This window comes from Lissotriton vulgaris, chromosome 2_1, assembly GCF_964263255.1.
Source record: "Lissotriton vulgaris chromosome 2_1, aLisVul1.2, whole genome shotgun sequence".
Classification (NCBI taxonomy): domain Eukaryota; kingdom Metazoa; phylum Chordata; class Amphibia; order Caudata; family Salamandridae; genus Lissotriton; species Lissotriton vulgaris.
The window spans coordinates 1,642,415,130-1,642,438,897 of NC_141687.1; the positions used below are offsets into that span (position 1 = coordinate 1,642,415,130).

Below are 23,768 nucleotides of genomic sequence, written 5' to 3' on the forward strand. Positions count from 1 at the left end.
AAGTGATGACAGGAACTGTATGAATATGATGAATGGAAGAAAAATTACAGTAACTGGGGTGTGGAGATTATTTGAATGGTACACCCTTATATATGCAATGCAAAGTCATGCACACCGACCAAAGAAGGCATACCAAACTTCTTTAACGTTTTAACTCAAGGCATTGCTTTGATGTATTGCAGTGCATCATATGTTGCAAAGGGTACAGTTGTGAATGTCACTGAGTATTTTTCCACTTTGCCAGTTGAGAATAAACCCTGTCACCCTACTAGGACTTTAAGATCTAGCAGGGGATGTGCAAATATTCAGTTATGGCTAGGATATTGGGCAGCACTCAAAGTTTTCTATACTTTAAACTAAAACAATAGTGATTTTTAGTCCTGTGGGAAAATATCCTGCAGGAGAGATACAAACTAAATTCGAAATCACCAAAATATAACTTTAACATTCGTTTGGGACTGTTTTATTAGCCACTGAAATATCATATGCAAAGTTTCAAGGCAAATTAATTGTTTATTGAAAATGGTTAAAAAAGTATTTGTTAATAACCTACAAATAACCTGTTCCAACATTTTGTTAACCGTTATGAAAAGAAAGTAAAGTTTTACACTTTCACCACAATGTTGGATTTTTTTATTTCCCCAATAAAACGGAAAAAATACCTAGTAGTGCACTTATGAATTATATTATCAAACTGTTTAAAAGAGCATCCACATTTTATTTAACTTACTTGCAAAACAAAGTACATATCTATATTTTACTAAGTAAATAAACCTTTTTTTAAAGTATAATTTTGTCTACTGATTCAAAATGTGATACAATGTTAAAGAACTATTGTCATCAGGAAAGAAGACAGATTTCGTACTTTAAAGGAATCAAACGTGAGTCCCAGGTGGAAATCCCCTACATATTTACTGTGGGGTGCGGTGGTGGGGGAGGAGGACACGCTCCTCTTATTGACATTATTGGGGGAATAGTAACATTCAAAAACTAAATGAATTGGAAATTTACCAAACTTGTTGAAGTTTTACATGGTGCAATCAGAGAGGCCCGCCTATTCATTCTTTACATTTTTAAAGTTTACTAGTATTTCCTAGCATCTGGTTTGATTTACAGAATACTATAACTTGCGATATGCTTAAGTACAAAAGATGAAGGCCAGAAAACAGAAGAACACATGGGCTCTGAATGAGAAACAATTAAGCAGCACATATTTTAGGAATATACCTATCTAAAGAGTACGTGCAAAAGATCATAAAGCAGATGTCTTTAAAGCAAAATACGAATTAACTAAAACAATTAGCCAGAAATAAACTAATCAAATCAAAACATATTCCAAAGATAAAATAGACAAAACTTATATCAATTCAATACATTAAAGTTTCGAATGAGCGAAATATAAATCTAATAAAATAACATTCGGAATGACTGCACAAAGCTATTCACTAATAAATAAAGTATCACAATCAACCATTATTAATATTATAAGCAGCACACAAATATAAATAACAACATTTAACACAATTATTAAATAACAATTATTATTAAGTATTTATGAGTTATCATTGCAGGAATAGTGCTGAAAAACTACATTTCTACCCTTTAAGAAAATAGGGAACAATTGATTAATTATTTTGAACTTTACATTTTTATTTTTTTTACATCAAATCCCAACTTATTTTTTAGAAGTATAAAAGTTGTTCGAGTTTGGGTAATTTATTAATACCACTGGAGGTTTCAAAAACAGGTGTGCTGGTTAATGAACAATTATTAATTGCCTTTTTAATAGACAGACAAGCATTACTTTAAAAAAAATGGAAATTCTAAAAACATGTTTGACTTAAAGAAAAGTTGGGATTGGTTGGAAAAAATAATAAATAATGTACATTACGTTTTACCCACCTAGTACTACTGTTTAAAATAACAAACTATAGCTTGTCATTTAGGTCAACTTTTTAAAAATGCATAAGTAGCATTTACATCTTTTTGGTAGCTTTAGTTCTGAATTCTCCTGCCCTCCACTAAAAGAATCTTGCTGCTCCATCTCTTGCACATTTCATAACTACATGGCACAACTGTCATCAAATTGGTAACTCGTTTGGCAAGATTTCCTGAAAGGTGTGTATCCCAATTTTGTACATCCCTAGATGTAATGAAGCAATATTTAGTCAATCATCCTGAGACAAAGCTATTTATAAAGGTGCTTAGTGTAACTGGCTGCTATCGCATAAGGAATTTGGATATGTTAAAATAATTACAACATTAGACAAAAATAATACATAACCAACATAAAAACAAAGCAATATGCAACTCCAACAAAATAATACATATAAGACAGAATAAATTAGTAAAAAGGAGAAAAACCTACAGCTTGCCTAACCAATGTATATAGCTCCAGACAATCAGTTATGAAGGTAATTTTCAGGCGCACAAGAGGTGTATACATGAACAGAAAACAATCTGCTTTTAAGCACGGATCTCGCAACAAAGAACAATTTGCTGGTTTGCTTTTTAACAATGTAAAAGCAGTAACACTGGATAGGATTTCTCATGCTGAGAACAATACAGCAGAAAGAGAGTTCATAAGTTATGACATTGAGCTGTCCACCATTTTCTTACAATGCACTAAAATGTGACTGTGTTCTGCATCTCTTTATCTTAAAAGATACATTAAATGAAACAATTTCCAAACATTTTATTTTGAATAAAACACACCAACATAGCCCCTACAGTTTAGAAGGGATTTGAATAGATTATACTGTAAAGTATCTGACTGAAGACTAAATATTAAAAACATTCAATGGAGACAACTCAGCTGTCAAATGATTGAACATTTAACAACTATATACCTTGCAATGCACGACTTTTTGTTTAAGGCAGACCATGAAAATATAGAAAGCATTCATGCTTGGGTCCAAAGGTCTTTCTTGAAATGTATCGCTTTTTCCTTTATATATATATAATATGAAAAAGTTGCCAAGATAGCTGTTTAGCGTGATGAAAGAACTGCTGCCTAATTAATGCCACTCCACTCCTCTCAAAGAAAAAATTATTTTCGAAACAAATATCATCTGGCATGAGGCTGGGTGAGCAACACTTAGTTGTGAAGCCAAGGTTGGTTTGCTTCACACCGAGGGGAAGCAGAGCTGTAGGAAGGCAGAAAGGAGTAGGTGATAAAGCCATTTTGAAAAATAAGAATCAGAACTAGGGAGCGAAAGAAAAGCAGACCAAAGAAGAGCTTCATTCAGTTCAGATGTGATGCAGAGTGGAAGTTCTTTGAGGGATTACAGGAAAACCAGCCACCACAAAGTCAGTGCAAGAACTACAAAAAAGGACATCATGAACGGAATACGAGGGTTTGGAAGAGTGATGGAATACAGATGGCACTTTTCAAGTGCCTTGTTCTCCTCTGGGATCGGGATGGAAACCTTTGGAAGAGGATTTTCTTCATCTTTGGTCTCCCACTGCTGAGCACTCCCATTGCTTTTTACTTTGTGTTCTTCTGGCACTAATACAGGATGTTGCTGGTTCTGCTTTTTGTGGTACGAGATCAAGAAAAGAGAGAGATGAAACAAAAATGACAGATGGGAAAACTGTAGAGAATGGACCTTAGAAATGTGCAAAGAGCAATCGGGAAGTGTTCCAATAAAGTGAACTTCAGTTGCCTAATCACAAACAGTGTTTCAACACCAATTAGATTTCCAAAATACAGAAGGATTTTAAAGGAAGAGAGGGACAGGAAATGAGACAAAAATGGCCAGTCATTGTCTCCTATCAGTTGGATTGAGGGGCGTGGTCTACAAATGATGCTGCAACTTCTAATATAACTGCTTTAATCTGCCTTCCTAAGAATGAAATATACAATTTTGCTAGAAATACCTAAAAGGAGATACTGTGAAAAATGTTTAGGTCTGTTATGACTTTGCTGGTTAAACTGATAATTAAAAATTTTTATATAGCGGGAACTAGATCAAAATAGGGTATCAGAACGCTTTACAGAGCACCAGTTGCGTTATATAAGGACAGATTAATTCTTTTTTTTTTTTTTTAGGCACAGGGAGATTAAGTGATTTGCCCAGAATCACAGGATGTTCAGCGTCATTGCCAAGACTCGTACCCAGTTCCCCTGATTCGAGGTCGACCGCTGTTAGAATTGGAGGTCTCTAGTTGGCAAAGGTAGGTACCTTTGTCCAAATAGTGACACTTGCTTCTAGTCAGGATAAGGGGGGTACACTCCTGGATAACCCCTACTCATCCCCTTGGTAGCTTGGTACAGGGGAATTCATATTCATTTTAATAGAAAGAAAAATGCAGAACATCAGAAGCCCCAGCAATGTTGAGTACAACTTATTCAAAAGGATTATTCTATCCTACACTGAAGAGTGTATAATCCACCCAAAGTTTACTTTGGGTTTTCCTTGGAATTTGGCTTAATCCAAAAACTGCATGTAAATATGGAATCTTTGTTTCAAAATGCTACCACCCTCTCACAAAAAGGTTCTATACATAAATCTTTAACTGTACCACAACTCATGTGTTGACACATCTGATGATTTTACAAGCACATTCCCCATTCAAACTTGCAATTTCAAAATGGTAACCTTAGATGGGTTGAAACAATGCATGCTCAAATTCATTAACTGTAAAGCAAAAATACTTTCCACTGCTTCTAAGACTATTTGTAGCAACATGGCCATTTTTAAGAAATGCTCCCAACAAATATAATCCTCAGAACACTGCATGCCACAAACATCAAAATTACTGTTCTAGAACAGATAATTCAATATAGTACTACTACTATCCCCTACAACTTCTCTTAGGCAATTTCTAGTCCTGATAAAGTTTAAAGAAGCACCGACAAAGCCACAAATTCTGGTTTTAATGTGCTAACACATACAGCGTTAGCATATTAGAATGAGGTACACAGGAGGAAGCCAGCTGATGTTGACAGAGGGCCACTGATGTAAAGCAGTCATTAATGAATTACAATGCAAGCACTCTAGAGGAGGTAGGAGGCTACAACCAAAGAGCCCAAAGCATTAAGTAAGATATAAATACTTCCCACTGGACTGATCCTTAATGTGACTGACAAGGAGTCTCAAGCAGATGGCTAACAAAGGCTAATCGAAGAAAGGCAATAGTTGAACGAGGTGGAGATGCACTGGAGCAAACTACTGTGCTCGGCTTCCATTCATGAAATTTAACTCAATTTACATCTATTAAAGATGTGCTAATTTAGAAGCAAATCTCCTAGACGAATCACAGCTCCTAGTTTTTTAAACACAATATTAATTAACCATCTACTTAAGCATAAGGTTGCTTACGGGAGGTTTGGGCTTGTACTGTACCGCAGGACTTATTTATGGATAAATAGGTATCTTTCTGAAGGGTGATTTCTCTTGGCTTCAATCAGATGTTGGTATTATGAGTGACATCCTCTTTAAGAAGAGTCACTGTATTGCTCTTCCGACAGATAAGCACAGAAATATAACAGTATAAATGTAAATCAATTATGTTTCATTAATACAGTGAGTTTGCAAAACACTGCATAAGGCATGGTAGTTCGAAGTTGTGCTTTTGACTCCGAGGGGCAAAAGGCGTCTTCCTCTGCTGAGATGCAGGGTGAGAAAGTCAGTTGAATAGTTTGAGGGGTTTTGATGGAGGGGTGATAATACATGTGAGTTGGCCGATCACAAATAGCATCTTGTATTTTATCTGTCTGAGGGGCTGGGGCGATAAAAGGTTCACAATTTGCAACTGATGATTCGCCAGCTGCCTCATAATCTTGTACTTCAAGAAGATACGTCTTGGAAAACTAAGATAGCACTGGACACTGCTTGAAACTCTTTGGAGTATATTAAAGACCATGACCTGGGTTGGATATATCTTCATGGCTAAATAATCAGAATAGGCGCAAGTGAGTGAGTATAAATGTGTTGGTGTATGTGTATAATGTATATACATACACACACATTTCTTAATGCAATGGTAGTGAAAATGTGGCTCAATTACACGTTATTCAGAGCACGCATACTAACAAATGCACCTTCACACACTTGTTACTACAGTGCAAAGGAAAAATTGCTTTGTTTACCACAGTACAAAAAACTGGTATAATTAAACACTTTGTACTGCCTCCCAGATTCCAAATAATAATTACTTTAGAGGGCGACTCAAATCTGTTGATTCAATGTCAGTGAATGAGATCTTAGCTTACTGCTCACATTTAACCCCTTGAATCCTGGTTATGGTTAAACACCTTTTATTCAAAAAATATACATGAAAAGTGTAATGGAATAAACCATGTACTGAGATGCAAAGACTTTTTTTTTTATTGATGCACAGACTATAATATGCTACTATCATTATTTGTGTAGAGTGAGGGAGCTTTGTCTCTCATGATAAGGGACAATTGTCTAAAGTTGAATTCCTCAAAGACGAGATCCTACTATTCAGCAATTATCCGTCTTTTTGGTCACCATGTAGTGGCCGTCTGAACTTAGAACTCCTATAACCCCCAGTGTTAAAGCCAAGAATGTAGGGGTGATCTTCGATACAAAACTATCTTTTGAGGACCATATCAACCACAGCACTTCCTATTGCTTTAGCATTCTAAAACTACTTACAGTAAGTTCCTTCCCTACATCCAGTCTGCCTTACAGAAAACGGTGATCACAGTATTTATATCATCTATACTTGACTACTGCAATGCCCAATTCTCCAGTTATCAAAAACGTGGCTTAAATAAAGTACAGACCCTTCAGAAGGCTGCTCCCCGCCTTCTCCTAGATATACATAGACAAAAATCTGCATGTCCTGCTCTAGTGCAGTTACTCTGGCTGCCGATTGAAACGCGTATTAAGTTCAAGGGCCTTAGTATAGCCTTCAAGTCCTTACACGTGCTGGGCCCAGCCCACCTACACAGTTCTTTCAGTCTTATGTTCTATCCAGATCTCTCTCCTCTTCTTCTTGTGGCAACCTGGTCGTTGAACAAATCTAAAACAGTGTGATGGGGCGAGAAGAGTTTTGTCACCAGTACTACAAGGCTGTGGAACTCTTTACCCCTATGATTAAGAATAAACAAATCCTGCTGAATTCAGGAAAAATCTAAAAATATGGTTGCTCATCAGTCTCTCATTTATTCCATCACACCTCAGAAGCTAGCACCTTGACACCTACGGGTATTAACCACGCTTTACAAATATTTTCATTTGATTTTATTTCATGAATCATGTTCCCTCCTCACACTCAACAATGGTAATAAACTGCATATTCGATTCTGAGCATCTGCAAATCTACTAGACCCACTAATACATACATACTGCTTTATCTTTGAGTTATTAAGGCCCTTTGTAATGTAATTATTTTAGCCTGCAACATGTTCCATTTGATGCTGCTGCTGCTGCAAAAAAAAAATCACTTGCCTACAAATAATGATATGCTTTGTTTTCAGACCACATGACTCCTTTCTAGCCAACATCTAGAAAAATGAAAAATCCGGCTCCAAAATCTAACTTTCCAGAGCTGCTTTACATCTAGCATTGTGGACTTGTCCCTCAGTTGCGAGACCTGAGGGAGTGCTATTGAATTTTCACTCAATGTAAGAGGTCTCAAAATAACGCTCGAATGCAGTTTAACTTTGTAGTTCGGCAACACTGGTTTATCACTTTTTTTTCCTAAGAAAGGAAGAATCTGGCCCGGAGCTCTCTCAAATCCATTCTCCCTTGAAGGGACTGCAGCTTTTGCATAGGTTCTTTGCACACTCCTAAGTGATGGGTTTCGTTGAGAAGGGAGCTGAATGACTGAGCAGCAGGTGAAAAAGATATAAATAAAACAGGATGCAGAAGGGAAATGGTTTGAAAAGGAAGGGAAAGAGCATAAAAAGAATAGGATATAGTTTAAACTCAACCGGTTTTTAACACATGGCTACGATTTCATGCATCTGCTTCAGCCCTTTTGTGGGGAGCAATTTTTTTGTATAGCCATGCATCCATTGAGCGAAATTTCAAAGCTGCAAAAAAGAAAGCAGCAAAATTCGAGTTGTGTGGGACAGAAGGCTGGGAGGAGCGCATGATGCGTAGTGATAATGAAGCCAACATAAAAAAACAAATTATTTTTTTAAAAATGAATCGCCTTTTCAGCAGCTTGCTGCAGCTGAGCTTTCCTTGCTGCAGTTGCAAGAGCAGGTTCTGGGGTTGGAAGCACAGTCAGCAAGAAGATAGCAAACAAGTTTACCTCTGACCCACCGACCTTTCTCTCGGAGGGGAGCACGGGGGCTACCTTCACACGGACCTACACAAAAGCACGCACAGAGTTAAATTGCCATGTTACAGATGAAAATTATTAATAGAAAATACCTATTCTGCTTATTTAAAGAGAAATCTCACGCCATGAAAGGGTCGCAAACAAAATACAAGGATACACGAAACTTAAACATTCAGAATTATTATAATACAACCATTAATGTTTGTTTAGATCATCGATAAGCACTGATTGGAAAAGTAGCCTCCATCAGCAATATTATAGGGTTCTCTTGCGCAAACTGCATTTCACCTTAAGCACAAGAGCCCACAGGCGCTGCAACCGTTCCGGCCAGCTTCCAAAGCCATGTAGTCAAAAAGCTAAAGCACGTTGTCTCGTCTCCAAGATTTGAAAGTGAAGCGGAGGTTCTGGTAATCTGTCTCACTGGCTTATTGTGCAAGCATTGGCAAAGACAATGGGTCTCACGTATGTGACAACTATTGGCTTTGTTAAGGTTTTTTTTGTTATGTTGTATGGTATGGTAAGGCCAGTCATTCTTTAATATGGTATACCTGTCATTTTATAGTATGGTATGGTCCAGGGCCGGCTTTAGAGCTGGTGGCGCCCAGTGCGAGACTCATTTTTTGGCGCCCCCACACCACATGAACGCCCCCTCAGATTCTCTCACTACCACCGGACATAAATGCCCCTCATCTCTCCAATCATAACTTATTGCTAAACACAGCCCCCCCATGAGGTCGTCACCGCTCCACAGGTCAGCGCCCACAACAGCCGCACTGCCCTAAAGCTGGCCCTGGTATGGTCTGTCGTATAGTGTAATAGTATTGCATGGTATGCTATGGCCTATCATTGTATGGTAAGGCATGGCCTGTCATTGTATAGTATGATACAACCTATAATTGTGCGGTATGATTGGTACTGTATGATATGGCTGGTCATTGTATAGTAAAAGTAAATCCAACGTTCTGTGAATATCCTGCAGAAGTCACAGTCAAAGTATGCTTCGACCAAAGGGAAACTTAAAGAAACAGTATTTCCTGTGAATACGATGTATATTAAATACACTTTGAAGTAGGAAATGGTACTACTTATTAGATTTTATGTGCCTCAGAGGTGGGTAATCGGTCATGTTTAACGATTTTCTTGTTGGGCTGTATGCATTCTTTATCATGGCAGACCCTTGTGAACGATTGCTGCTGCCACCTCCTGACTACTGTGTATATATTTACTTACTTTAAAAAAATATGAAAAGGCATGTCAGTACTGTATAACAGAAGCAAAACCAGACTACTGATTGGGCCAACAGCACACACAGTTAACATATGGTATAAGGCACATGCCAAACTAGGATGGCGGGGGGATCATCACACAAATGACACCACTCTGGACTTCTCAACGGCTTGGGCGACTCAAGAATAGTAAAGGATTTGACAAATAGGATGCAATAGGTATATCAACGGTGGGTGATCTCTGGAGGAAGGGAGAAGTGGTCCAGTTTGAACGCCTGAAGGTCCAATATGAACTTGCCTCCTCAGAGGTTTTCAGATACACATAGATGAAACACGCACTACAGGCGGTTTTAACTTTTCCTCTAGAAGATAGATTGTTGACCGAATATATGCAAAAAAGGACCACCTCCCTCACCTATCGTAAGCTGGTCAACAACTTGCCAGACCCCATGTTTGCACTTAGACAGAAATAGTCCAGGGATTTTGGGGAATTTGATGACTCTGAGTGGCAGGAGGCACTATCGTCTCCTCGAGAGGATGCTTACCTGAGCGACTGAGGTTGGTACAACTCAAAGTACTTCACCGTACATACTACACTAGAGTGACCCTCTGCAGAATAGGGACAGCTTCACATCAATCCGGACTGCGAGACTGTGGGGAAGAGGGTACTTTCTATCATACTTTATGGGAGTGCCCAAAGATTATGGAGTACTGGGTCAAGATAATGAGGACTGTATCACAAACTATGGAGGTGTCACTGATTCCAGAACCAAAACGATGCTGGCTAAATATGTGGGAACCAAATGACCTGAGCCACCCAGGGCAGGATTGGGTAACACTGGGACTTATGTTTGCTAAAAGGAAAAAGGAATATTGCGAGGAGGTGGGGTTCAGGAGAATCACCTACATTGCAAGAGTGGTGTAAAGATATGGATAAAGCTATGGTGGCGGAGAGGGCGGCGTATGTGCATCGGGGGTGTCCTCAAAAATGGGGAAGAGTTTGGGGAGATTGGAATAAATTCAGGGGGTATATCTGTGAACCACCAAGAATGGAGACTGATTAAATGTCCGATTAAAGGGAGACGGGGGGGAGGGGGGTGGGGGGTGGGGGTGGAGTTGTATAGTTGTATTGTACAGTCGCTGGGGTCGTCCCTGCTGTCACGGATAATTATTTCATAAGTTATGTTAAAGGTAATTGTGCAACTGGATGCTAAACAATGTGTATACCATGTGATTTTATGATGCCCTACGTTTACCCAAAAAATATAATTAAAAAAAATATATATGAATAGGGAGGGCAGTCCAAATTCTCTGGAAGTTATGCCGGAGTAGCGTCTGCAAAGTGCGAGCTTATTAAAACGTGAATTGGTGAGAGGTTTTTTTTTGCAGCAGTTAGCCTCCACAAAACCATCATTTCTGGGAGAGAGAATTTCAAGATTGAAGGTTCAAAGTTTTATGTGTAAGGGAGGAGATTCTCTTAACCACTTGGCTGCTAAGGCATTATTTTACTACTCATTTGTTTTCCATTGAAATCAATGGAAAGTCCATGACGAGTTACCCTTGTCATTAGCGGCGAAGAGGTTAAAGCAGTATGCCTCATTTGTGAGGCATCTAATAAATTCCAGTACAGGGATAGCAAGTCCCAGAAAGTTCGTGGTTCAAAGAAATCTGGCAGTGGCATGTAGAACTGATCTAAGTGGGGGGATTCTATTTTTAGTTCTTGCCAGAAGCAGTGCACGTGCTCTCTCTTGCGAGAGATATTGCATACAACAAGGGGCTTGGAGGCGGCCATCGTTTACTATTCTTTGGCTTCATTGCCACTCTTATTTGTTTAATCCTAATTGGCCGGCATATAAAAAAATGGTAATCTGTGGGAACGGACAGAATTATGACTATGCTAGTGAAAATAAATATTAATCAATCACTAGTACAGTATGTCACTATACACGACAACATTTGCTTGTATGATTTTCAATCACAAGCACAGACCATCTCCAAGTGCCGGCTGTGTATTTTTAAACAAAAAACAGGTACATACACAACATTACTTATTATTTAAACATCCTACAATAACATGGTACAACACATATAAATACTCTTAGTTTCTCTTCCAAACAATCTGTCAATATGGCTGCAGAACTTAGTATTAAGTAGCAGTCCATACATGGGGTAATCCAATACAGATACACACAGAAGGAAACAATTGGCCCGCAGCGACAAGGTGTGTATCAACATTTTTTGAGAAAATAGATGATTTAGTCGGACTCCTTCAAATCCAAAAGGTCAACCCGTTTTGGCCTGTCCAGTTAGGCCTCTTCAGGACAAGGGAAGAAGACAAACAACATCGGAACACATGGTAATCTATGCTCCAAGGGCTCTTCAGACCCGTCGCAGCTGCCTAGTCGCCATTTCATAGGAGAGAGACCATATTGGAATGCGTGTTGTCGCCCTACAAGACAACTGTGGCACTTCATTGTGTGCCTCAGTGAGTGAACTCAATTCGCCCACCCGGAAAAAGCCCAATGACCCATGTGCGGGTTAAGCATGGGAAGTGCAGGGAAAGTGATCAAATCCATCCCTTCTGTAAGCCTAGATCCGCGGCATGCCGGCTTTACTTTCTCTTTTTTCGTTATGAGCATTGACGAAACACTACTTGATATCTTCATAGGTGCCCTTCTGCGGGTCACACTTGTCTTGGTCCTTTTTTTCGCCTTCCCGCTTGGTTGCTTGTTGTCGTCGCCCCTCTAGGCCAGTCACTTGTTTATTTTTCCTGAAGCATTCCATGAGTGTATGTTTTATCCAGCGGTCTCCCTTGTATGCTTCTCTACCCTCGCATGTCTTTCAAGCACAGTGTGCTTCAGTGAAAGCGCCACGCTTCACATTACTGTCTAGCCTGTACTTCTTTGCTCCTGACCGGACTCGTATTGCTCTTTCTACTGTGCTTCTGTTTTTTTCACAAACTCTGCCCAAGGGTATTAACAAGTTTTCTGTGAGCACCAGTTACATAACATTAGGTCAGGTTTGTTAATTAGGCACAAGGAGATTAAGTGATATGCCGAATCCGGAACTCCAACCTGGTGCCCAAGTTCTAAAGTCAGCAGCCCTGGCTGAAACATCATGTCCTTCAGTTACTCCTGTACAATGTATAACAACTTTCTTTTTGGGTCCAGTTGATGAAGTCTCTGTCCCTGTTTAGAAGGGTGAGGCAGAACAAAAAATTTTGACAGTGTGATGTTCTGGCCGACATGTTAAAATGTTGTCACCTTTGGTAGGAAGGATGCAAGAGCACTTAGACCCAGTTTATCAGTGAAGAAATTGGAATATGGAGGGGTCACAGAAAGTGCCTGAAGTTCGCTAATTGTGGCCATTGTAATGGCCACTAAGAAAATTGTTTGACGGTCAAGAGGTGTAGAGGGCAACTGTGCATGGGCTCGAAAAGCTAGCACATCAAAAACATCAGACCCAAATTAAGGTCCTGGGGCACAATGAAGGGTTTTGGAGGAAAAAAGTATTGGAGACCTTTTAAGAAACAGTCCACAATTGGTGACTTAAACAGAGGAGATTATCTGGCAACCGTAAAAAAAGATGAAATAGCCAAAAGGTTCCCTTTAACTGTGCCCAGAGCAAAGTCTTGCCAGGCTAAAGAGTGAACAAACCACAAGGAATTCAGAAAAAAGTGGAGAGGGGATCAACATTTTTTCAGAACACTAAACCATAAACTTGTCCAAATGGCAGGCGTACATGGTCTTAGTGGGGGATGCCTGTCTGTCAGAATGACATCACATACTTCTGAAGGGAGGTAAAAGGAGGTCAGCTGCTGACGCTCAATCTCCTTGCATGAAGACGGAGTGTGCGCATGTTCAGGATCAGAACCCTGTTGCTGCGACAAAGGATCCTCTCGAAGCGGCATCCTGACTGGAGAACCGATGTTAATGCTCAGACGTCCAGGATACCATACTCTCTGTGCCCAATCCAGAGCCATTAGGATGACTTGGACCCAGTTGTTCTTGATCTTGGCATCTTCGGATTTGTGTACAGGGGGCCTGAATTCCACTCAAAACAGAATGCGTCTCTGAGCAAGAGCTGCTTTGAAAACTGCAGCCCGCAGAAGTGCTGATATAACGCTTTCTCTGCAGTGGCGAATAGTTCTAACCAAAGTTCTCCTCAGTCGCGGAAGACACAAATCACCACACTTCCGGATGTAGAAGCCATTCGGGATCCGCAAGGCCTCGGCGGCTGAGCTTGTCCGCTCTGGTATTGTAAAAGCCTTTCAGATGTTGTACAACTGAGATGAGGTCCTAGTGTGCCAGCCATGTCAAGAGTGTCTTGACACAGGGTCCACGACCCCATTCCGCCCTGTTTGTTGCAGTACCGCATGGAGGTGGTGCTGTCTGTGAACACCTAAAGTGGCCTCACCGTGATGGAATAACGGAAGGCTTTCAATGTAGGGCGAACCGCTCTGAACTCCAAGAGGTTTATGTGGAGCTGAGACTCAGCCAGAGACCAGTCTCTCTAACCTCCACCTCTCCCATTTGACCTCCCCATCTCAGAAGGGACTCACATTTGTCACCCCTGTGAGCTCTGGGTGGGGAATGGAGAGGGGTCTGCCCCTGTCCCAATCACGGTCATCAATGCAGGTCTTTGGCAGTTTCCACCAACAACTGGACCAGGTCGGAGGGATTCCCCTGACCTGTGCCTAGTCGGGGTCTAGGTCCCACTGCAGAGTCTGCATATACAAGCGGGCATGTGTTGCCAGTGGGAATGTGTTACCAGCAGCGTCAAAGTCAGTCTCACCGAAGTCCAGGATAGAGGCTGAAACATGAGTATCACAGTCTGAATGTACTAGATTCGCCGCTCCGGAGGGTAGGCCATAAACTGCACTGTGTCCAGAATGGCTCAGATGAAAGGGAGTGTATGAGTGGGAGACAGGTTTGACTACGGAACGTTGATAGTGAACCCCAGTGAATGCAGGAAGTCTGCCATAGTCTGGAGGTGGGCGACAACTGCCTGGAGTGAGCACCCTTTAACAGCCAGTTGTCGATATAGGGGAAGGCTGGAATCCCAACCTTTGCAGAAAGGCTGCAACCAACGCCATCATATCTGTGAACACCCAAAGGGTGCTGGTAAGGCAGAAGGGGAGCACGGCATACTGAATGTGGATGTGGCTCACCTTGAACCACACATAAGGTCTGTGGGTTGTCAGAACGGGTATGTGAAAATAGGTGTCCTGCAAGTTCAACACGAACCAGCTCCTCTTTTCTTGCGAGAGAGGGGCAGACTTTGACGGGTGGAGTATCCGGAATTGCCTTGGGGCTGTGTTCACATGGTTCCAACTGAACAGCCTCAAGTGCAATTCCGATAAGTCCGAGGTACTCTTTTTCGGGTGCGATACGGAGCCTAGCTGGCAGGCCTGGTGGCCCATCGATATGTTCCCTCCGTCCGGTTCTTCCACTATGGCTAAAAACTTGGGGGTTAAGATGGACAAGGGGCGGACTATGAAAGCCCAGATCCTTGGGGTGACCGGCACCTGTTTCGGTCTATTAAAGATGCTACGGAGGTTTTTGCCTCTTTTGTCGGAGGAGCACAGGAGGCTGACTGTGCAGGCTCTGATAGGCTCCAGGTTGGATTATGCCAACATTCTCTACCTGGGCCTACCAGAGTACCTGTTGCAGCGGCTTCAAGTTGCGCAGAATGCGGCGGCCAGGGCCATTTTTGGTCTAAACAGACGTGTCAGCGTCTCGGGTCTATTGTTGACGCTGCACTGGCTACCCATCCGCAAACGGATCGCCTTTAAGGCTATGACTTTGGCCTACAAGGCTCTCCACGCTGTGGGAGCAAAGCATCTCCAAAAGAGACTGGCCTTTTACCATCCGGCTCGCTCTCTGAGGTCAGAATCTTTGCTCCTGGCGGTTGTCCTTCGAGTTAAGAGAGCGCGCCTGGGTGGCCGTTTCTTCAGCCTGCTGGCTCCACAGATGTGGAATTCGCTTCCGCTCCCACTTCGGGGGGTTACTAGTCTTCTTGACTTTAGGAGAGGTCTTAAAACCTGGTTGTTCACCCAGTAGACCACCCAGGAGTCCCTTTTTTACCTGTTTGTTCTGTACTCTCTTTTTATTGTGTTATGTTATTGCGAATCAGTTCTCCTTACCTAAAGCGCCGGGACACTCTTTTTGAGTAACCGTTGCGCTATACAAAAGAATAAATAACATAACATAACATGAGTATTTTGAATTTCTTCTTCTACAGGAAGAAGTTGAGAGGTTGCAGGTCTAGTAAAGGGCGAAGGACTAAGTCCTTCTTTAGGCACCAGAAAGTAGCAGGAATGGCAACCATGACCTACTTCTGCGGCAGGCACCATCTAGATGACTACTTTGGCCAAAAGAGCTTACACTTCCTGATATAACAGGGAGATGTTGTCCTCCGTCAGCTGTTCTGTGGATGGTGACATGGATGGCAGGGTGTCTGAGAACAGGAGGGGTAACCCTGCTAGACAAATTGTGGTTGGAATGGTGGGTGGCAGACCAGGTAGGTCGCTGGCCTTGTCACCCATGGGGCTTCTGGGAACCACGTTTGTGCCCACAAAAGGACTGGATAGTCTGTTGGCGATGGTGGCTAGGTGAAAAATGACCCGGTTGGTAGCCCCTACCGTAGTCACGGATGGGGCAAAGGGAAGAGTGGGGCTAGCTCAGGGCCAAGGAGCATCCTAGCAACACAGTAGCACAGAGTCTGGCTTGTCACCAATTAGATGCGTGCCGAAGGGCATGTCCACGAGGGTTACCTCAATATCCCCCAAAAAGCCAGTGGACCTCAACCAGGAGTGGTGATGGAGTGCCATTGACTATGTAGATCATATCCAGTCTGCGGTACATGATTAACTTTGCTGTATCCCTGCCATCGGCAATAGCCCGAGTCAGGATGTATCAGAGGCCATGGGCAGCACTTGTGCAACCAAATCCCAAACTGTTTGGGGATACTGGTCCAAGGCATGCAAGTGTTTATCAACTGCAGTGCAAGGGTGGTGGAAGAGAACAGCCTCTTGTGTCCAGCCTCTTGGATTGCCTATCTGTGGAGTTGTAGGGAACAATCCAGGCTTGATTTTGGATATGTAATTTTGGCTAATCAAGACTCTTCGGGGTGGAGTGTTTGGTGAGGAAAACAGAGTCCACAGGATCAGGGCAGTGCAGCAGGCAATCAATTTGTGAGCATGCCCATATCCTGAGCAGGATATTCAGGAGGGCTTTATTAAAAGGGAGGAGAGGATCTGTAGGGGCAACTCCAGACTAAAGCACCTCTGTCAAGACGTTCGTCTTCACTGCCACAGAGAGCGGAGTAAAGTCCAGGTCTTCAGCCACCCTTTTCTTCCTCCATAGCCACACTAGGAAAAGAGACTAAGCCAGTGTTTTGTGAAGTGCTCACACCACTTGCATTCGCCAGTTCCTTGTACTAGTTATCCTCGGGCTCTTCCATGGGGTTGGGATATTCAAATGGATCCTGAGATCCTTCCCAATCTTAGTCCCCACAGGGCCTACTGAAGAAAGTTGTTCCTGGCTCTGACTCGAAAGGTTGTGCTCTGGCTGCTGCCAGAGTCAATGTCGGATGACGGCTATCCGGACCCATATTAGGGTCGGGTATAAGAATGGGGTCGGTGCTGATGTACCAGTATGCAGGCCCTAGCTGAATGGATGGACGCCCACTGTTTAAAACTTAATGGCTCTAAAACGGAGGTGTTGGTGGTAGGGGGAAAAAGGGATGACTGGTCGGATGAATGGTGGCCTTCATGTCTGGGTCCTACCCCCATACCATGTCAGGAGGCAAAGAATCTAGGGATCTGGATGAACCCTGCACTCTCTTATGATGGCCACATCAGGCGTCTTGTAGGCAAATGTTTTGGAGTACTAAAGACTCTTAACAAAACGTTAGACCTCCTCCCTCCATCGGCCAGAAGAACACTAACGCAAGCACTAGTAACTTCGCGTTTAGACTATGGCAACGTCTTGTTCCTAGGGGCCACCGAAGGCAGCATAGGTCGCCTACAAGTCATACAAAACTCCGCCGCCAGACTGGTGCTAAGAAGACCCAGGAGAGCCAACTCAAAAAAAGCACTGGACGCGCTTCATTGGCCACCTGTAAAGAAACGTGTGCGTTATAAGTGCCTCCTCTTTTGTCACCGTATCGTATGGGACAGATCACCGACTTATCTCAGGGACCTAATCAGCAGATACGAACCAACCAGGTCCCTTCGATCAGAGGGCACCGGACTGCTGATAGTGCCTAGAATTAAGAAGGCTAGAATGGGTGGACGCTCATTTGCACTCCAAGCAGCCCAACAGTGGAACAAACTCCCCTGTGCACTGAGACTGGAGAGCAACGAAACACGGTTTAGGGCCCTGATCAAAACTCATCTTTACTCCTCTTAATCCGGGCCGTCTGTATGCTGATTTCTTGGACAGTGTTAGCGCGGGGACACGCCGTGATGGCGTTACTGAGCGCTCTACAAACTCGTTATTATTATTATTATTATTAGAAACAGCGCAGCTGGAATGGGTTTCGGGGCATGGCACAGTCTTGCGACTGGGACGGATCCAAAGGGCCTAATTGGCAGCAAGTGTGAACACGCTTGTAGGAATCCAGTGGGTGGTGAGAAAGGGAGGGGGGCGGGGGCGGGGGGGCTGTAATGTAGGCCTCTACCGAATCAGTGAGGCCTAAAGGTTGTGCAGAGGAGTTGGCTCTCCCACAATTCAAGGTGCATGGCATCAAAACCCCTTCAACTGGGTGATCTTCGTTCCTGGTCTGGGAAATTCTGGGAGTTGCGGAGTGGACTCAAGCTCTACAACTGACTCATGGGAGCAGGGCCTAGACCTGTAGCGTGCCTAGTCAGTCCGAAGACGTGGATCGGTACAGTGACGTCAAAAAGCACTTCGACTTAAAAGACTTTTTTTTGGGGAGAACGTACCCAACCATTTTGAGCGCGATGAGCATCGGCAATGGCTCTGCGAACAAGCCCAGGACCTTCCATGTAGCAGGGACCTGAAGGATTGCAGAGTCCACTGGTATCGGGAGACCTAGATCTTCAGCGAGGCCCTGGAATTCATGGCGCAACATTTGAGGCAGGCCTTGGAGTTGTGGCCTGGCACCAGAGGCAAATGAGGCGAGAGCCTGTCACAAGTGACAAGTACTACAGGGTTTAAACATCACAGTTTTTTTAGGGAACATCCCTAATTGCGAACTCAAAAAAGGTAGAAAATATAGTCCAAAGAAAATGGACTGATATAGCTCTTTTGGGATCTTCACTGGCAGTGCCGAAAGAAATGTTCTGCTGTTAGTACACTGAGGTGGCATCTATATGGGCATGATGCACAACTGTTTGGGCGTGGACAACACCGACCTCTTCAACACCACATATCGCTGTACCGAGGTATGGCTTGAAAATGTCTACATCCGGTTTGATGACTGGGGTATATTCCAAGGTAAGGAAACTGTGGCTAGAAGTCTCTATTAGAGGCCAAGCAATACCTCCTAGATGGCGGGTCCAGAAACTGGCTTAAACCAGTACATTCCCAAAGGATTGAGAGGGAAAATGCCCTTACCGTCAGACCTGGCTGTTCAAACAATAATGCCTCATTAACATATGGAGTGATGCCAATGGTTTGGCAAATGTCTCGAACCGGTACCTCCCCTTGGACCAACACAGTAGTAGAAGCCCTGGCTCTGATAGAGTGAGTACGCAAGCCTTTAGGAGGCTGACTTTTATCGAGTGCTTAGCAAATTTGAATGTAGTGCACGCTCCAGCAGGAGATCGTTCTTTTCTACACAGCTTTGCCTTTTTTTTGCTTCAGTGATCTGGATAAAGAGCTGATCATTCGTCCGACGGTCTTTGATATAGATAGTCGATACAGAATCTGAGTGCTCTTTTCAGATCCAACTGGGGAAGCCTTACCTCCTCCTTAGAGGGGTGAGGCGGAAAGAATGCTGGAAGAGTGATGGTCTGACCAATATGAATTGAGTCACCACCTTTGGAAGGAAGGACGCTCATGACTGGAGGACTAGCTTGCCCGGGTAGAACATGATATATAGCGGTTTAACAGAAAGGACCTGAAGCTCGCTGACCTGCCGAGCTAATATTATAGCGACAAGAAAGACTGTCAGTAAGGAGTTGAGAGAACAACTGTGAAGGGGTTCAAAAGGTGTACACATGATTAATATGAGGACCAAATGTTTGTCCTATTAAGGCATTACGAAAGGAGGAGGACCAACCATATGTTGTAACCCTTTAGGAAACCACATAACAACTGGAGATGCAAGGAGTGGGTCAATATGCTTAGAAGTGCACCACGCTACAAAAGTATCCCAATGGCAGGAGTATACAGAATAGGCTGAGGGACACCTGGCTGTCAAGATGACAACCACATCTGGAGGAAGGAATATAAGTACTCAAGTGGTGACGCTCAGTCTCCAAGCATGGTGGTGGAGGATATGCAGGCCCGTGTGCAGGACTCTGCCCTGCTACCTGTGACAGGAGATCCTCTTCCTGATCGGAGGACAGATGCTCATGCCCTGGAGTTCTGGACACCACACTCTCTGCGGCCACACTGTAGCCACTAGGATGACTTGACCCAGTCAGTCCTTTCCTAACCTTCTTCAGAAATCAGGGCAAGAGGGGCACTGGCAGAAAGGTGAACAAGAATTCCAAGTCCTACTCTAGCCACGTCCAGAGACGCAAAGTCTCCTGGTATAAGGTCCACGTCTCCACCTCGCCCTGCTTGTTGCAGTACCACATGGTGCCAGTATTGTTTGTGCGCACCTGAAACCGCTCCCTTTTGATGGAGAGCAGGAAGGCTTTTAACATAAAATGGTGGCTCTGAGCTGCAGGAGGCCCACATAGATCCAGGTCATTGCTGGAGACAAGATGCCTCTGAGCTTGACCTCTCCCATATAGCCTCCTCAATCCAAAAGCCATTCTACTGTGAGCTCTGGGTGTGGTAAGGAGAGGGGCTGCCACTGAACCAATCTCGTTGCTCAAACACCACTCCAGATCTTTTGCAGTCTCCTACAAAATCTGGACTAAATCAGAAAAATCCCCTCAGAGCCTGCATGCCACTTGGAAAGTTTGACTAACAGTATGCAGGAGGCAATCAGTCCCAGCAACCTCAGAGTCCTACTCACGGAGCTCCGGCACAGAAGTTAAAATATCTGGATCATAGCCTGAACATCCTGTACATTCTTCTGTGAGAGATAAGCGTGAAACTGCAAAATGTCCAGATTGGCTCAGATGAAGGGATGTGTCTGTGAAGGAGTCAGGTGTTACTTTTGCATGTTGATATACAAGTCCAAACGATGTCTGAAGGTTCACCAGTCTGGAGGTGGAGAAAACTATCTAGGGCAAGCCTGCCTTCAACTGCCAGTCATTGAGATTGGGACCCCTAAACTCTGAAGATGTGCTCAATACTCTTGTGAACACCAGAGGAGTGCTGGTAAGGTCAAAAGGGAGCACAGCCAGCTGAAAAGGCTCCTGGTCTACAATGAACAGCAGGTAATGCCTATGGGCCTCCAGGACAAGTATGTGAAACTAAGCTTCCTGCAGCTCCAACAACACCATACAGTCTCCAGGACGAGGGCAGGCAAAACCTGGGCCATAGTTAGAAACTTGAATTTCTCCTTTTTCAGAAAAGCATTGAGAAGACAAAGGTCTACAATGGGACAGACGCTTCCATCCTTATTTAGCAACAGAAAGTAGCGGGAGTAACAACCACGACTGACTTTTGGCACCAGAACCATCTCTATGGCTCCCTTGGCCAAAAGAGCCCGCACTTCCTGCTGCAAGACAGACAGATGTTCCTACGTCAGCCATTCTGAGGATGGTGGTAGGCGCAGTTGGGTTTCGGGAAAAGGTAAAGCATAACCCTGCTGAACAATTTGCAGGACCCACCTGTCCAAAGTAATTGCTTTTGACTGTGGCAGAAAGTTCTGGATCCTGCCTCTGAAAGAGTAGTTGTGTCCTGATAAGGGCACTCTAAAGAGGTTTGGTTGGGGGTAAATGTGGGGGTTGAGGGGGCGCAGCGGGGATTGTGGAAGACTTGGAGGACTGCTGTCCATGTAGCTCTGTCTGAGGGATTCTAGGGCCTTGACTGGGCTGGGGAGAGTGTTGTACCTGTGGGAGCGACTAACTGTACTGGTGGCCACTACTAGGGAGGGACTGTTGGTGTGGCTGGCATGAGGGATCATGCAGTGGCCATTCTATCTTTGAAGAGCTCGGGCTGAATTGGCTTTATCCCTAAATAATTGGGAACTATCAAATGGCACGGCCATGAGACTGGCCTGAAAACCTCCTGAAAAGCCAGTGGATCACATCCATGCATGTCTGCAAATAGCCAAAGTGGTGCCATTGGACGTACTGCTAGGGTTAGTAGTATCTAGCCTGCGACAGATGGTGAACTTTGCTGCATCACAACCATCCTTCAAGGCCTGAGAAAGAATGGAGCAAACACAAGGAGATGATGGACGGAGAGCTGAAACTTTTCAGACACTCGCCCCTAGCTTGTTTCCGGTCCAGGGAAGACATGGCTTGGCAGTTCGGGCTGGACTGTTCCCATGAGGCACAGGGTCATATAGCTGTGTCTGAACTTGGGTGGCAAAGTGAGTCAAAGAATGATGATGGATTCAACCCAGATCTGTGACTGAGGGTGAGTGTCTGAAAAGTTTGAGCGCTCCGTCCATCATCTCCTTCGGTTTGCTTTGTTTGCTCTAAGTTGGAAGGGTGTGCCCAGACGTGGGTCCCTTGCTCACTTTGCCACTGGATGCAAGCTAGCCTGGCTGATGAGGGCTGTTAGCCAGAAACCGGTGCCAGGATGCTTGTTTCCAGTCCAGGGAAGACATGGCTTGGCAGTTCGGGCTGGACTGTTCCCATGAGGCAAAGGGTCAACACTGATTTGCATATAGCTGTGTCTAAACTGGGGTGGCAAAGAAAGCTTAAGAATGATGATGGATTCAACCCAGAACTGTGACTTGGGGCGAGTGTCTGAAAGGTTTCAGCACTCTGTCCATCATCTACTTGTGTTTGCTTTGAGAAAGAATGCCCAGGTATTCTTCTGGAACTACAGAAACCCACAGGGAGTGAGAATAGTGACCTAAAAGGCAGCAGGCGATGACGACGAAGAGCCAAACTTGTAGGGGAAAAAATCCTCTTGCCACAGGTCTCTATGCCGTTCGTTTACGTTACGGAAAGCAGTAGGAAACAATTTTGGGTTCACTCTGCTGACTGAAGCCTGCATGACAAGGCTTTCTGGAGTAGGGTGTTGAGTGAGGAAGGCAGGGTAGCCTGTAGCAGGGCAATGGTGTCTGGCGATCTGACAATGCTTGGGCTGATGGGGGGTAAGCATAGTTTGGCCAAGGTATTCAAGAGTATATCAGTGAGAACCTCATTAAATGAGTCTAGGCTTAAACCTCAACTGACCAGGCTGCAGCACCTTCTGAGTGGGAAGGTGAAGATCAAGGAACTCTGTTTCCCTTCGCATATCCATAGCAAAGGAGGCATTTTCTTCAGTGGCAGGTCCTGAGGGTAACCAGACTAGTGACTGGAGAACTATCCAACCCACAGACTAGCATCTTGGAGATCCTTACACCAATTTTATTCTAAGTACAGTTGGGCAATCTCATCTCCTGCATTATAGCCCCCATTGTCTGAGTCAGTGCTGAAAAGTTCATGGAGAACTTCACGTCTAGTGGGAGGTAGAGAGGCTGTGTCCAGTTTCGAAAGGTGGTAAAAAGGTTGTGGCTCAGACAGTGGAGCATGCAACCTCAATTGATGTCTGAAAGGTGCTGTCTCGGTGTCAGACAGCACTATGGGTTGGCAGTCATCAGTGGATTACAGTCTGGCATGGGCTGTGGCGCCAGGAGTGAACCGGTACCGAAAGCAAACCCGTCAGCAGAAGCTGAAATGGGATGCCTCTCAAATCCTTGGAGCCCAAAAGCGTGCCAGAGGGAGGAAGTAACGACCCAAAAAGGAAGTGGATGTGGCATTACGGCCAGAGCAGCGAACTTTAGTACTGGGGAACTAGGCTGGAACCGAAGCGTTGGCTATACACCCCGTGATTCTGGGTAAATCAAGTTATCTCCCAGTGCCTAAAAAATGAATGTGACCGTGCGTAATGTAACTGGTGCTCATGTAAAGTGCTCGAATACCATCGGGTCCAGTTTGTGCTACATAAAACCGCACACAACAAAATAAAACCTAGTAGTGCAGAACGCCTCTACCTGCTGCGGTATCGCACACGGAAATAGAAA

The 23,768-nt window shown here is 44.0% G+C and overlaps 1 protein-coding gene across 12 annotated transcripts in view; it reads right to left on the reverse strand.

Annotated features, from left to right (window-relative positions):
• Positions 1-23,768, reverse strand: part of LOC147732987 (protein 4.1-like) — a 586,946-nt gene that overhangs the window by 195,853 nt on the left and 367,325 nt on the right. For 7 of the 12 annotated variants that reach the window (XM_086957537.1, XM_086957534.1, XM_086957531.1 and 4 more), the window contains one exon: positions 8,236-8,292. The exons of 4 other annotated variants lie outside the window; for them this stretch is intronic. In XM_086957537.1, the coding sequence (XP_086813663.1) occupies positions 8,236-8,292 (57 nt within the window). Of the gene's footprint in view, positions 1-1,666; positions 3,531-8,235; positions 8,293-23,768 lie in introns of those variants that run through there. One more of the 12 variants, XM_086957533.1, reaches the window with a different exon arrangement.